Below are 15,522 nucleotides of genomic sequence, written 5' to 3'. Positions count from 1 at the left end.
ACAAGTCCGCATCTTGTACAGCAATTAACCACTAAGAAGAATATATGCAGTGTATTATTTGTTGAAAAATAAAAATAAATAAATAAATAAATGAAAGAAATATTACTATATTTAGGATTTGTGTGATTGATTGCTATTAAGTAAAACACAAGCCAACTGAAAATATTCCGAAATGACACAAAATGTACTTTGTAGCCTAAATTACTATGTTTAAGAAAAACTTCCTAATTCTTAAGCTCAAAAGATATTTCCCTATGTTCTAAAAGCCTTACAGTTAACATTTCACATTTAAGTCTTTAAACCATCTGAAACTGATTTTTGTGATGAAAGGTTCATATTTTATCAGGATACTCAATATTGTCAGAAAGCTTGCATTGGAAAGACCATTTTTCCTGTATTGTTGTGCAATGCTGCAGAAACGTCATAAGAAGTTAGCGATTGGGGCCATGGAGATAGCTCGGTAGGATAAGCGCTTGCCTGGCAAGTGCAAGGGCGAGTTCAATCCCCGGTTCCGGAAAAAAAAACTTTAAAAAAAAGTTAGTGGTTGCCTCAGTATACCTGGAAAGGCCTGGTACTGTTCTCTTTGCATTAATGATGACGTGTCTATTGAAAAGGTATACTTATTTTTGTTTTATATTCGAGAATATAATTGTTCTGTTTCTCAATTTAAAAGGTCAAAGTAAGAGAAAAATACAGTGATAAGGCTGGCGCCAGCACCTTCCAAAAGTCAGCTGTTGGCTGTTCTTTCATATAGAAAAACGGCTGCAAGGTGCTAATAGGAGCAAGATACCAGAGGTCCAAACGCAGCGCAGAGACGGTGCGGTGTTTCCTTGCAGCCGCCAGGGACAACAGCCGCCGGAGACTCTCATAGGAAGGTAGCTTCTGGAATTAAGCCTCACACCGTCCCACACTAGGTCTGTCCCATCTCCGCCAGCTGGTAGAGACCGATGCTTGTGGCAGTTGCAGAGTCCTACGTCTCAGCTAGCACAGCCCCGCCCCCTCCTCGCCTCTCCCCTTCTCACTTCCCCCTCCCCACTTCCTCAATCATAGCCTGGCAAGCAATGAGTGGCTCTTGAGGCCTACAGGAAGGGGCGGTCTCCTGGGAAGGGGCGGGCTTCTGGAAGCTGCGGGGCTTTCTGGTGCTGGGCTCCCGACCTTCCGCTCTAAGATTGGCCATTCAGCGCTTCTGATTCCGCCTTCTGTTCAACATCCTCCTGGTGTTTAAAAAGGCCTGGAGAGTTCCACGACTGAGAGAAAGCGAGGTGTGTGTGTGTGTGTGTTGGGGGGGTGTGGGGGTGGACGCGGGTGGGGGTGAGGGTGGTACGTGTCAGGCTTTTGGAGGAATACTCAAGGCTAGGGGGAGGCCTTGGAATGGGAAAGGGGGCTGAGCGGCCGCGTTTGGGAGCCCAGGGGGTGTAACTTTGCCGTCTGGGCATCTTTTCCTTCCAGCTCCTCCTGGACAGCAGTCCCATTGTTTCCTTCGCAGGTCAGTTTCCCGTGGGTTCTGGAACTTATCCTTTGGGAGGCCCTGCAGTCCGTTAGAGTTTTGTCAAGATCCATGACCGCTTACTCTCATTCCTGTACTTCCAGGGCATTACGGGGAGTGCTTGGAACACTTGCGTAAACAAAGTATCCCCAGGGAGACAGAGGTGTGGGGTCAGAGGAAATCAAATATCCTTAGAGACCACCAGTCCTGCCTTCACAGGAACAAATCTTATCGAGAGAGAAGGAAGTGACAGCTCTGCAGGCAACACAGAACCATTAGCAAGACCAAAGACCAGAGGGCTGGAGTTGGAGAGGGAACCGACCTTGGAGTTCCTTTGGGGACTTCGCAGTATTTAACCCTTTTAATTGCAGGGATCATTGTCTGATAGAGGGTCAGTTAACTGCATTCAAGATGTGGGGAAAATGAAGTTATGTAAAGTGCCTTGGGAGAGAGCATCGCATTACCTACCTAGCATCTAGGGTGAGCAACTGTCTATGTCCTTACTGTGGATCAGTGTTTAAAATACCACATCAAAAAGGAGTGGTCAGGTGAGAAAGGACCGAAAGCCACACTATTCTACCATAGCAAGGTCCTGAGTGGCGAATTGAGTTCTTTGTGATCTTCGGGACTCCTTTCTTCTCCCTTAGCTTTCTCATTTATGTATTCCACCATTGCCTTTGAGAAGGTGGTCACTGAAGCCCCAGGTGAGTAGTTTGTGGCTCAGTAGTTAGGTAACTGAGTAGGCTTAGAAGGAGTAATCCTGTTCAGTCTACTACATTGTAAAGACATGTCGCTCCACAAAAGTTAAAATCTTGCCCAAGATTATTCAGAACACAAGTAGGATACTAATGAGTTCTACTGAGCCTCACTCAGGATCAGGTTCAGAATCCAGATCTGTAGAATGCTTAGACTCTTGACACTATTCTGGTGTTTTCCACACATCACACTGACTTACCACCTAACAGTTTTTGCCGTATTTGTGTACTGGCTGTGGTGTTACTCTCATATTATTTATTTTTACTTTTTTAAAAAAATCAAATGTCCTAAGAAACACTGTTAAATTTGGCATTTGACAGATGCCCAATAACTTTATAGTTACTGGAAAGTTTATCTGAAAATGTTAGTCTGTGTATGATGTAAAGTCATCTGAATCCAAACTGTCCATCTCTAATGTGTTTTCTTCTTTTAGATGAATAATGCCTCCAAGAATGCCTTTCCCTCTGCCTTTTCTATAAGATATTTCACTTAACCTGTGTAGAACTCTCCTGTTTTCAATGTTGTATGTAAAATAAGTGGAGAGTGCTCACCTTTCAAGAGTTTACTCTGTCTTTGAAAAGTAAATGTACACACATGAAGTAGTTAAGTCAGGGCTGGTACAGTAGGATTTTCAGTGACTAGGCTACATCTGGGGCTTATAAGACAACCATAAGCCTCATGTAGCTACTGAGCACTGACTCCATTGTGCCTCGGGTAACTGAGAAAGTGAATTTTAAACTTCATTTTAATTAAAGAAGTCATGTGTACCTGGTGGCTACATGGGAGATCTAGATATTTGAAATAAAATATTTTCAAAGTTAATCAATATGGACTTAATACTTCCCCCTCAAGAACAAAGCAACAAAAAAACTTCAGAGTCTGTATGTTAATTACTGTTTGAAACTTTTTGATAGAGGGTGCAACATCATCTCTACGTTTTAGGAACGTCATAGTCCAAATAAAGTTACTCATTTAGAAACTCATAATTTAAAACACATTCAAAGTGCACACAATTTAGGCAAATACGTCTTCAGTACACTATTTTATTACTATTAAAGTGTCCTATAAAGTTATAACTTTAAAGAATATAAGCAAGAGTCTTAACATTGTATTACTTTTTGTTCACTGTAAATAACCTTCTTGGGCAACCCACTCAGGTGCCCTTCTGTCCCTCGGAGAGAAGCTATTTCCCCTGATAAATATATTCTTCTCTTAAAAAAACAATAAGGCCAGGGAGATAGCTCAGCAGCATAAACGCCTGCCTGGCAAGCTCAAGCTCCAGTACCCCCCCCCCAAAACCCTTATCTCTGTTTTTGTCCATTAGTGGCCTTTAGACTATTTAAAAACCACAGCTAAAACTAATTAATAACACTTTCAGGACATCATTTCTTAACTTTGACTTTGAAGTTGGTTTAGTCACCTAATTTATTGCTTGTAAAAATAGCAAAGAGACACTTGGTTCATAGTTACCTCTATCTGCTTAAATTCTGTGGTAAATTATTTTCCTGGCTCCCAAAGTCAAATACTAGTGTACTCCTGATAGTCAGACTTTTTTTTCCCTATATGCAAAATTAGATTATGTAGTTAGGAAGGCTTTTTAAAAAGGGAGTAACTTAGGGCCAGCCAGATAGTTCATTAGATTAAAGTGCCTACTCAGACAGATGCAGGCACCAGGGTTCTATTCCTAGCGTGCCGCTGAGATGGCAATTGAGACTAGGCATGGTGGCATGTGCCTGTAACCCCAGCACCTGGGAGCCTAAAAACAGGAGAATCACTACTAGTCTGATCTGTGTAGTTAGACCCTGTACTAAATACAAAAAAAAAAAGAGGGGAGGGATTACCTTTATAAGAAAATTTGCCCAATTTCTTAAGATTAAAAATCTCGAGAAAGAAAACATAATTTGTGGTTTTTGTTTCCTAGTATGAAGAAAAGCTATCAAGGACATTTTTAGGACAACTGGGAGAATATGGTATGGACTGAAGTGTTAGGAATTATTAGTATTGCTAAATACTAAAATAGTATTGTAGTTACATAGTAGAATGCCATTTGGAAGTTGATCCTGAACAATTTAGACCTGAAGTGTTATGATATAATACTCTTTAAAGTGGTTTAGCCAAAAAAAAAGAAAAAATGCAAAGAAGAAAATATTGTAAAATATCAATTGTTAATCTATATAGTGTCTATATGTATGCTTGTTGTTCTGTGGTTTCTACTTCTCTGTATGTTGTAAATTTTTCACAGTAAAATTTTAAAAAGAAAACAATACCAGTTCCACATTAGGTCAATAGCATAACAAATGTAGAGCTTTTATCTCAGTTGCTATCACACAATAACTGCACAATGAATGCTCAGTACTATTTATAGCAGTAAGTTCTGAGCTTTTATATTTACTTATTTATTTATTTATTTATTTATTTATTTATTTATTTATTGGCAGAACCAGGGATTGAACTTGGGTCCTTGCGCTTGGTAGGCAAGCGCTTATTCTACTGAACCATCTCCCCAGCCCCAGTTCTGAGCTTTTAAATAATGCTTGTAGGCAAGATATTTCCCATTATAAGCTAATTTCTAGTTGAGAGAGAGAATAAAGTTAGTGGAAAACATCAATTTCTATAGTGTTAGGAGGATAATTTATAAAGTCTGTAAGGGTAAATTAAGATCTACTAGGAGCTTTGTCTCTGTCATTTCCTTAATATACTTGAAGTATGAAAAGCTAATTATTTCCACACCACTGTCAAATCAATTGTTATCTCATATATTAATTTGTGTATGAGTAGGTTTCTTTGTATTTACCTGTAGTTGATCTTTAGATTTTGCCTTCCTATGTTTCTGAGAAATGTGCTTAAAAATTGTAATTGTGGGACAAATTTTTTCCAAGGAATAATGTATCATTGAGATTTATTTTCCTGATCTAGGAAGGACTGTAATATCAAAGTAATTGTAAAATTAGCCCATTATAAACATATCAAACATGTTCCAACAATTACAGAGATCTATTGTCACTTAACAGTAATAAAATAATATCACAAATCGGACTTTTGAAGCAAAGTAGGCAATCTAAAAGTTATTTGTTCAAAGTTATACACAATGTTAGCAGCAGATCCAGAATAAATCTGTTTTAGTAAATTCTGCAGGCCTAGCAGTGTAGCTAGCTTACCTAGCATATGTTCTGGGTTCAGTTGCCAGCATTGAAGGGGTAGGGGAAAAGTCTGTCACATAAGCATAAAGTGAGTCTTGTGTCTTTGTATTGAACTTAGGCCCTCGCACTTGCCAGGCAGGTGCTGTTCTGCTATACTATCTCGCAGGCCCCATGTAAACATATATAGATTATATAAAGAGCAGCTTCATAAAGTGTTCTTTGGCATTATGAATAGTCATAAGTAAACTTCTTTGAAGAATTTCAGTAATTTGTCCTGATTCTTTTTCTGTCATTAGAATTAGAAAGTACATTTTGAGAGTGTTTTATTTGGACAGTGCATTTCTTTAATATGTTATGCAGGGCCTTCCTTGCCTGAGCCAGAGCTGTGCCATGGCAGAAACTGGGGAAGAGGAGATGATGTCAACAGAAGCCTCAGGGTTTTCAGACATGAGTGACTCAGAGCTCCTAGAGATTGTGGACCTGGAAGATGCCAAAGAGTCAAGTGCTTCACTTAGCAAGCCTGGCCCTTCTGAATTTTCTGGGACGGATGACAAGCCTATAAGCTTACAAAACTGTAAAAGAAGATTGGATATCATGTCACCCATGGAAAGATTTCACCTAAAATATTTATATGTAACTGACCTGTCTACTCAGAACTGGTGTGAATTGCAAATGGTATATGGGAAGGAGCTTCCTGGATTTTTGACACCTGAAAAGGCAGATGTTTTAGACACTGGTGCCAGCATCCATCTAGCTAGAGAACTAGAACTTCATGATCTTGTGACTGTCCCTATCACTACTAAAGAGGATACTTGGGCAATTAAGTTTTTGAATATACTGACAATGATTCCGACCCTACAGTCAGAAGGGTGCATTAGGGAATTTCCAGTGTTTGGGGAAGTGGAGGGTGTGTTTCTTGTTGGTGTGATTGATGAGTTGCAATACACAGCCAAAGGAGAACTAGAACTGACTGAACTCAAAACACGTAAGCGCCCTTTGCTCCCTCTGGATGCTCAGAAGAAAAAGGACTATTTTCAAGTAAGCCTGTACAAATATATCTTTGATGCCATGGTGCAAGGGAATGTGACCCCTGCCAGCCTAATTCATCACACAAAATTATGTCCAGACAAGCCACTGGGGCCTTCTGTACTGAGGCATGCCGAGCAGGGAGGTTTTGCTGTGAAGTCTTTGGGTGACCTCATAGAGCTGGTCTTTTTGTCTCTCACTGTGTCTGACCTCCCAGTAATTGATAGCCTAAAGATTGAATATGTCCACCAAGAGACTGCCACTGTGCTAGGTACAGAGATTGTAGCCTTTGAAGAGAAGGAGGTGAGAGGCAAGGTACAACATTATATTGCCTATTGGACAGGCCACCGAGAGCCTCAAGGGGTTGACATAGAAGAGGCTTGGAAGTGTCGGGGGTGCAACTACACAGACATCTGTGAGTGGAAGAAGGGTGGAGGAGTGCTCAGTTCCACACTGGAGCCACGAGCCAAAAAGGCCAAATAAACAGAAGTTATGTTTTCAGGAATTTTTATCTTTCCTGCTCCTATTGTACTTGAGAAAAAAAAAAGGACCAATCTCTGAGTTTTCTTTTATGAATATTGTTCTTAGTTTTTAGAATTCAAGGCTCAGAGATGAATGGGAGAGATCAAGGAGTTATCGTGTCCCTAGAGCTTGACAGGGACTATCAAGAAGATAAGTGCCCACCATAGCTGAAGCAGAGGTATACTTCAGCTAATGTTTTCCTAAGAAAATTCTTACAATTCTGATGAATGTTTTGTTTTTCATAATCAAGACTTTCTATATTTTATATAATAAAGTGAAATGCTGTCCAGGACAGCTGAACTGATGTTTCTTCATTTGGCTTTTCATGATCTTAATCTTTCCAAAGTGACTACTATTGTTATGGCTTATTTGTAAAATGGTGACTCAATCATGGGTGTATGATACTAGATTAGTTCACTGATTGGTTTATGGCTGGGTGTGATGTTGGGAGGTATAGAACAGGAAATATGAGCAAGAATAAACTTTCTAGTACTTTTGTAAGAGTAAAAACCTAGGAACTACCCAGGGTGGCCACTGTTAGACAAATGGATGGTATGGTAAAAACAAATGAAGTACACTGACATGCAACAATATGCCTGGATTTTAACAACATATTGAAGTCCCAAAAGATTTATATAGCATATATCTTTCTATAAACTAAAAACTTCTAAGGAAAATTGGACAGTGGGGAGAAATCTCAGTGCATCCCAGAAAGCAGTGGAGCCCTTTGCTACAAAGATCACCAATGAAGCCAGAGGTAAAAATGATATATGTAACCCTCGCTTGTAAGGTAAGGACTTGTTTATGGAGACATTACTGGAGAATTTGGAGAAGCATGTGGATATAGGAGGATATTGCTAGGGGTTAAGAGCCAGCAGAAAATGGTAAATATTTTTAATGCAATCTTATGTAGTACATGAGCTCTTGAAATTCAGATATATATAGAAGATACCATAGGTTGTCACTGGAGGCCCTTGTAAGCTTCATGTACTCTCATGGAGACTGAAGCTTGTAATAATTCTTATTTGATGAGTGGCTCATGTGCTATGATCTGTTCTGAATGCTTCATATGAATAAATATGTTATCCTCAAAACAGAAAGGCTAAATAATTCTTTACTGTTTCAAAGTGATTATGTTCTAGCCTGGATATGGCTGACTACAGTGCTTTGGGGCCAACTTTAGTTTGGCAATAAAGGTTGCCTAGAGAACTATGCTGAAAGCAAACACATTACTCAGTTCAGAAAAAAGGAGTACCTTTTGTAGAGCCACTAATGGTGGGGAATGCAAAGGGTTGGGTATTACTAGTCTGCAGGGCTAATAACATGGGTATGGAAGGATGGAAATTTCTAAGGCAGAGAAATCTGAAGAGTTCAAGACACAGGACTATCTCAAGGCTGGATCTGGTCCAGGAACAGTTACATTTTAACACAAAATATCACTCTCTTCCTCTCTTCTCTATACCTTCAAATACTCGTATTTACAGATGTATACAGAAAGGTAGGTAGAGGGCTTTTAGGAAGTCAGGCCAAATAAAAGGAAGATCTGAAAGAGTAAGCAACTTATACAGTGGTGATGTGTGAGAGGTTTGTCCTGAGGACAGGACTTAGGAAGTCCTACATCATTGCCTTGGTTGTAGCTTTAGAGAGGAAGATAATTTTAGAACTGAACCAATTTTATTGGATTTGACAAAGATGGGAGAGTAGGTTGACTAGAATGGGAAGATCAGACTGCAATCTAAGGCAACTAAAGAATCAGACCTGTCACCAGCAGCTCTAACATTTGCCCAGATCCCCCTTGCATGTGTGTACAAGGTCAAAACACGGGCTAGAGAGAATGCTTGAGGAAAGACTGCCACAGAACTGAGAGAAAAGTTATTCACCAAAATTAGGGGAAAGGGTTGCTACAGTTTTCTGTCTTTAGTAGTTCTTGGCTGGAAAGTACTAAAAAATAAAAATAAAATATCAGCATCTGTAGTGTGCCTGACAAGTTATATGGCCTTTGATGTCTGACACCTTGTAAAACTCCTACCAAGGGTGTGGTGGTACCTTCCTGTAACTCGAGCACTTAAGAGGCTGAAGTAGGAGGAGAGCTTTGAGTTCAGCCCTGGACTGAACTATACAGTAAGACACTGCTTCAACGCACACACACACCACCACCACTACCATCACCACCACCACCACCACTATACATTTTAAGGCTGGCTGCAAACTCAACAGTGAACCACCTGGCTCAGCCTCCCAAGTGCTGGGATTGAAGATGTGTGCCACCAAGTACAACCCTAAATACTTTTAAATACCCTACTGTAGAAGCTTCTCTTGAAAATATCTTTTAAATAGCAGCTGCTCCCTGCTAGAGAGTCACCACCAAGTTTCAACATGTGTGGAATGTTCCTTAGACCAATATCAGAATTAGATTTGGCTATTTAAAAGAAGCTAATGGTAAATGTATTTATTACTTACATAAAAGAAGACAGTCTAGAGATGCTTTTTAAAAAGGTACAAAGTTACGTAAAACCCTGGCTTCATGTAGTGTGTCATGCCACCAGCTCTGAAGTATAGTTCTGGTTCTCATAGTACAAGATGCTTTACTAGAGTTCTGGTCTACCTCTTAACAGTGAAGAGAGGTAAGAAGAAAAGTATGTCTCTTCCTTTTTAGGCCCTTAATGAATTTACCTATAAGTCTTCTCTCATTGGCCAAAACTGGAGTTCATCAAAATGTTTCCTACTAGTTGTAAAGGAATCATTTATTCTTTGGTACTATTCAGTCTTCTGAAAGAGGGGAAAAAAAACATATTTTTGTTGTTTTTGCACTGGGAATCGAACCCAGGGAGGCATAGTGCCACTGAGTTACATCTCTGGGCAGAAAAACATCTTTTGAAGGACAGCACAGATTTATGCCATGGAATAAACAGTCCTGGAATATGCCAGGGTAGACAGTCTTCAGGTGAACAGATATGGATAAGGGAAGCCAATACGTAAGTCTGCAAAGATTTGTTCCCTAGTGGTATTTGAAGGAAAAACAATGTGAATTGGTATAGAGGACAAAGGAGAGATTGGCCATGAAGGAAACTTCACAAGCAAAGACTTAGAGGCAGGTGGTAAGGAGAATAGCCTAAGGATATAGAGAGGTGTAGAGAGAGGATGGGTAAAACATTTGGTAACTCCTCAAAAACTAAATACATTTTGGTTCTAATCATCCAAATGATCCCCTCGATCAACATATGTTGAGCATCGACTGTATTATAAAAACTGTACCTGCATGAGTTAGAGAAAGTGAAGTGATTACTAAACTCAATCTTGTGCTCCAGAAGAAAAGGAAAGCAGATAACACCATTACAGTGCAGAGAGGTGAGTATTATGCTATACAAAGTTTTTCAATATGAAAGTACAAAGAAGAGACACCTAATGCTGACTTGGGAGGTCTGGGAAATGAAAGGTTGCCTGGTGATGGTAGAAAAGCTATGTAGGTCAGGGTTAAAGAAAAAGGTTCTGTATTGGTTTCACACATCCTCTATCTCTTACTAGTGTACCCCAGCAAGACATTTATTATGTGCACATTCCACCCACTGATCTTTACAATTTGGATACTAATAATAGTAGCTCCTACTTGAGCTAGGATTACTGAAAGGACCACTTGAGATACTCCACCTGAATCCCTAGCAGGGCAGCTGGCATGTAAATAAGTGTTCCATGTAGATAAGCTGTTAATAAGTTGATTCTTACAAATGGTAAGAGGTAAGGATAAGCAGCAGCTGTTGGTAAGAAAGCAGAGGTGCTCATGGAGAAGGAACACCTTCTTCAAAAGAGCTGGGTCCCAGAGAATCAGGGAGGAGTGCAAGGTGGGAAATGTGAGGGAGGAGGCTGAGAAGTCAGGTTGTGTCAACCAGATGAAGACATTTGGACTTCAGCCAAGAGCAACAAGAAGTTGTCAGCAGGGGTCTGACATAACTGGGCTTTCATTAGGGAAGAGCATGCTGACTGTGATACATGGCTTGGCTAGAGGCAATGTGGAAACCCAGATGCCAACTGAGAGGTATTTGTAGTCATCTCAGTGTCAGTTTCAGTTTGAATCAAAGTACTAGTAGTGAAAATATAAAAATTAGATGGGTTCAAAAGATATTTAGAAAGCTGAATGTATAGGAACTATACTCATGGAACTATACTCCTGTCTCCTTTGATGTACACACTCAGGCCACAACCTCTTAAGTAAAATCCCACACAAAGCATGGAATATATTCTAGTCCCATCATCCCTAGTCCTCATGAGAGGGTATAGTATGTCATACAGAAACAGCATAATCTTTTTCATGAACAAGAGACTTCTAAAACTTCTACCTGGTAAAACTAGATAATAGCTAACAAGATAAAAATATGATTCACAAATTTAGAAATACACTCTCAGGAACTAAACCAAAAGCAAATCTACAGATAAACAATTCCACTATCACCTTCCAGGGAATGAAATGTGCCATCTCATCCACTTGAGGATCCAGATAAGTAATAGGGTTATATCCCTGGATTATTACACAGTGACTGCCTATGATTTATACTGCAGTCAGGACATTTTAAAGGAAAAAGCTTTTATGAATAATTATGTCAAGACAAGAAGACTTTTTTTCTCCAGCCAAACAAAGACATAATTGTTCACCCATTACACACACACACACACACACACACACACACAGTTTTTTGTGACAGTGGCCTTCGATTTCTGTCTGAGGAATCCCTGTCCCCAGGGGTGGGTAATTTTGAAGAACTATAAATGTAAGCTTCTGCTAGTGAGCTCATGATCAAAGCTGAAATGTTCAAAGTTAGGTCTTTGAAATTAACCAAGAAGGCTACCAACATTCCTATCCTTGGATTCCTGGCACCATCACCAAATCTTTCCTTTTACAACCCTACTTCTCTCGTTATTCCCCTCTACCTGATTCCACTGCAATACCCTCTGTTCATGCTGTTAAAGGTCCTAATTGATATTATTGCCACAGATTTAAAAGTATATAATTGGAACTCTAAACTCCATTGCTGACATTCACTAACTGTGTTCATGGGCTTCATGTTCTCATTTATAAAGATGATAATAAACTGTCTTAAAAATAAATGAAATTAGGACTGGCAAGATAGCACACAGGACTAAGTGCCTGCTTAGGCAAGTACAGGGACCTGGGTTCAATCCCTGGCCCCACAGGCCATGCTGGCCCTGCCCCTGGGTTCACTGAGCTGGCCACTGAGACTAGACATGGTGACGTACGCCCGTAACCCCAGTGCTGGGGAGGCTGAGACAAGAGGATCATTACAAGTCCAAGCTGCATAGTGAGACCTTGTACCAAATACATAATAAATACATAAATAAATTATATGTTCTGAGCACCTGGTTTGGTTCAACAGTAAGCCTTTAGCTAATATTAATTTTATCTCAACCTTTCTTCCTCCCAGGTAATATTGTATAGATTTTGTTTTGATACTTCAAACCAATGCTGAGAGGAGGTCATTGTTGAAATGATTTTTAGGTCATGCAAACCAAGTTCAATCATATTGTCCAACAGATTCAGTTGGAGTCCTGTAAAAGCTTACGTGGAAAAACATAGATGAATTGAACAGATATATGTAATTTATAAGGATATTATAGGGACATTTCCCCATAAGTAAGAATACTCTAGGTTATGCACAGTCATGAATAATCCCAAAATATTAGTGGCTTTTCAGCAACAAATGCTTACAGCTTGCTCACAACACATTTCTATGATGAAGTGACTGGGTCTCTATTCTAATCCACTCTCACCCAGTGAATTACTCAGTGAAACAGAACAGACCATAGTTCTGTGGTTTGGTTATATTTCAGCAATGTCTGCCAAAGGTTCAGGTATTAGGATCTTAATCCTTAATGTGGCAATCAATATTAACAGGTGCTGGAACTTTAAGAGATAGAGCCTAGTAGGAAGCCCTTTTCCTCCCTCTGGTCATGTGATCTCTCTCTGTAGCATAGTACCCAGCAATTCTGTCATTCGTGCTGAGTCTTTCACAAAAGGCCAAATTGATGGTGCCCCTCAAATCTTTCTGTCTCCAAAACTATGAACTAAATGAATCTCTGTCCATTATAAAGTACACAGCTTTGTCTGTTTTATTACAGTAAGGGAAAGCAGGTTAGCACTTATATGGCCTGCAGATAAAAATGTACTTTATAGAATCAGCCAATGTAACTGTGGGGCTGACAAGACAGCATCGAGAGGGTAGACAAGCAGGCTGGAAAATCAGCCAAGCACTGAGTCTAGCTCCCTGGATCCAGATTTTTTAGTGCAGCAGATTGGAAATGCAGGCTTTTTATCTGACAGTCTTTGGAAGAATTCCATTGGAGAAGGACTTCAGTTTTGCTTTTAAGTCCTTTAAATGATTGGATAAGTCCCACTTTCATAATAGACAGTAGTGTGCTCCACTCAAAAAATTATACTGATTTAAATGTTTCATCTAAAACTGTACCTCCACAGCAACATCAGATTAGGGTTTAACCAAGCAGTTAGACACTATAGCCTAGCAAAATGTGTGCATAAAATTAACCATAAAATCCAGGCTAAAGAATCAGCCACAGACTCAAATTTTGCTGGCACTGTGACAGAGAAAAAGAATGCAGCCAATCACACTGGCTCCTGAGATTTCCTTCCAGAACTAAAAGGTATCACTTGGGCTCACAGAAAGTCACAAGGCCTTCCCAATGTTTCTTTCCAACAAGTGCTAAATCCAGGGCCTTGTGCATGCTAGACAAGCACTCTCCCCTGAACCATATCCTTATTCCCAAGCCATACCTAACTTTAATATAATTAAGAAAGTATAGTCCTACCATGGTTCCAAGGACAGAACAAAATATTTATGAATAACTTTAATAAACTCCACAGTGTCCTCACATTATCTTAATTTGTAGGAAAAATTTAAGAAAATTATTAAGAAAAATACCGTGACTTTTTAAAAGAAAAATACCACCCTTTTCTTACTGATGGTACTTGCAGAAGCAGCCTGTTTTCACCATACACTGGGCAGCCTTTAAAGGAAGATGGGAAAAAAGACAGCCATTCATAGAAGCATCTCTCATGAGACTTCTTACTTTAGAAGTCTAATTGGAAAGGGATCTATGAGGCTCTGGGTAGTCCACTTGGAAAAACAACACACTTCTTACTCTGCATATTAGCCTGAAGTCTGTCCTGTATGTTTGGGACCCATAAGGGTAGCATTTCTTGCAGGCAAGAAGAAGCAATGGGGCAGATAGAAGAAGTATCCAAATTATGATTTCTGAAACGATTTCAGACATGTTTATCCTGCTTGGGACTTGTGCCACATTTCCCTCCTAAGTTTGTCCAGGAAAATTTTCATAGGCATTTTTTATGAAAGAAGACTCTGTCCTTCAGTGGAGAGTCAGATTGAGAGAATACACTTCACTTTCTGCTTGCAGAAAGGAGACTGGTCTGTTTGTTTTATCTTATGAGGCAGCCAAACCTCACTAGAACCACTGTCCCTAAATAGCCTATACTTGCTTCTCTTGAAAAATAAATGAAGCTTGTCTTATCACAGAAGTAGCCAAAGTCCACCTAGTTGTTTTCTGCTTGGCAATAGATTGGTTGGAAACCCCACTGAGAAAAGGGCATTTAGGTCAATGCTAACGTAATAATGTGCCAATAAAAATATCCCTTTTTAGGGATGTGGGGAGGGTTGAGAGCTAATAATGATCAGGAATGACTTAGCACAATGACCACTACAATCCTGTGCACATCTGTAAAGTGGGCCTCAATGAGACTTTGTTGTGGGCTCTGGGCCTACAGATGCACTTGTTATGGGAGGCATTGTTATGAGATCTAGGTTTTCAGCTGGACTCATACAGGATGTTAGGATCCAGGGCCCTATCTGATTCTTTGGTCTTTAGTGTATAGACAGATTTCCTGTACTTCTTATATGATTCTTGGAATGATTCATTATAAAATCTTGTAAAATGTGTCCTATATTGCATCGTTTCCCTTGCAAAACCCCAAACCACAACACTGGGGGAAAGTGGCATGAGAGGCCTTTATCCCTCCTGTCACACATGTCTGTTTCAAAAATGGAGATGATTTTATTGTTTAAAATCTGTGGGCCAGGGATATAGCTCAGTGGCATAAGTGCCTGCCTGGCGAGCACAAGGTCCTGAGTTTGATCTCTGGTACCACAAAAATGCTACTCAAAGACAATACTTAAAAATCTGTTCTCTGTCACCCTTCATCCTCTGATGCTTGGGTGAGATCATTAAAAAAGAAATAAACCTAAATAACTATTCTCAATTCCTTTTCACTCACTCATAATTGTTTTCATTCATTAATTTGCAAGAAAGCAGGTCTTGATAACCCAATTTAAGTCTCATGATAGAGACTAAAGGAAATGAGAGTCTGAGGTTAGGAGAGATTTCTGGAAGTCATGGTGTATAACCAGAAGCCCCCCAAAAAGCTAGTATGGAGTTGGGAGGAAAGGGACTAACTTTTGTAGGTGGAGGCCCAAAAGGAAAGAAGGAACATAGCAAATATCAAAATGTAGGATGTTCAACAACTGGAGAGGTCAACAGATAGGACAGAGGAGA

General features: G+C 39.8%; 1 protein-coding gene across 5 annotated transcripts; it reads left to right on the top strand.

Moving 5' to 3' along the window:
• The first annotated feature begins 826 nt into the window (after positions 1 to 826).
• Exo5 (exonuclease 5) lies at positions 827 to 8,003 on the top strand. Of its 5 annotated transcripts, none has more exons than XR_002819060.1 (3): positions 1,136 to 1,262; positions 1,487 to 1,966; positions 2,676 to 3,427. XR_002819060.1 is itself a non-coding variant. In XM_023706190.1 (3 exons), exon 3 carries the CDS (start codon positions 5,773 to 5,775, stop codon positions 6,889 to 6,891), a length of 1,119 nt encoding a protein of 372 aa, XP_023561958.1. In that variant the 5' UTR covers positions 1,136 to 1,262; positions 1,487 to 1,966; positions 5,743 to 5,772; the 3' UTR covers positions 6,892 to 8,003. The 5 variants fall into 5 exon arrangements, 4 of the variants coding, with proteins under 4 accessions (XP_023561959.1, XP_023561958.1, XP_023561957.1 ...); XM_023706190.1 differs by lacking the exon at positions 2,676 to 3,427 and adding an exon at positions 5,743 to 8,003; XM_023706189.1 differs by lacking the exon at positions 2,676 to 3,427 and adding an exon at positions 5,743 to 8,003 and having other exon boundaries at positions 1,487 to 2,190.
• Positions 8,004 to 15,522: the final 7,519 nt, after the last annotated feature.

The sequence above is a fragment of the Octodon degus genome, unplaced genomic scaffold (genome assembly GCF_000260255.1).
Source record: "Octodon degus isolate 3935 unplaced genomic scaffold, OctDeg1.0 scaffold00245, whole genome shotgun sequence".
Lineage (NCBI taxonomy): Eukaryota > Metazoa > Chordata > Mammalia > Rodentia > Octodontidae > Octodon > Octodon degus.
This window is presented reverse-complemented; position numbering and strand designations above follow the sequence as displayed.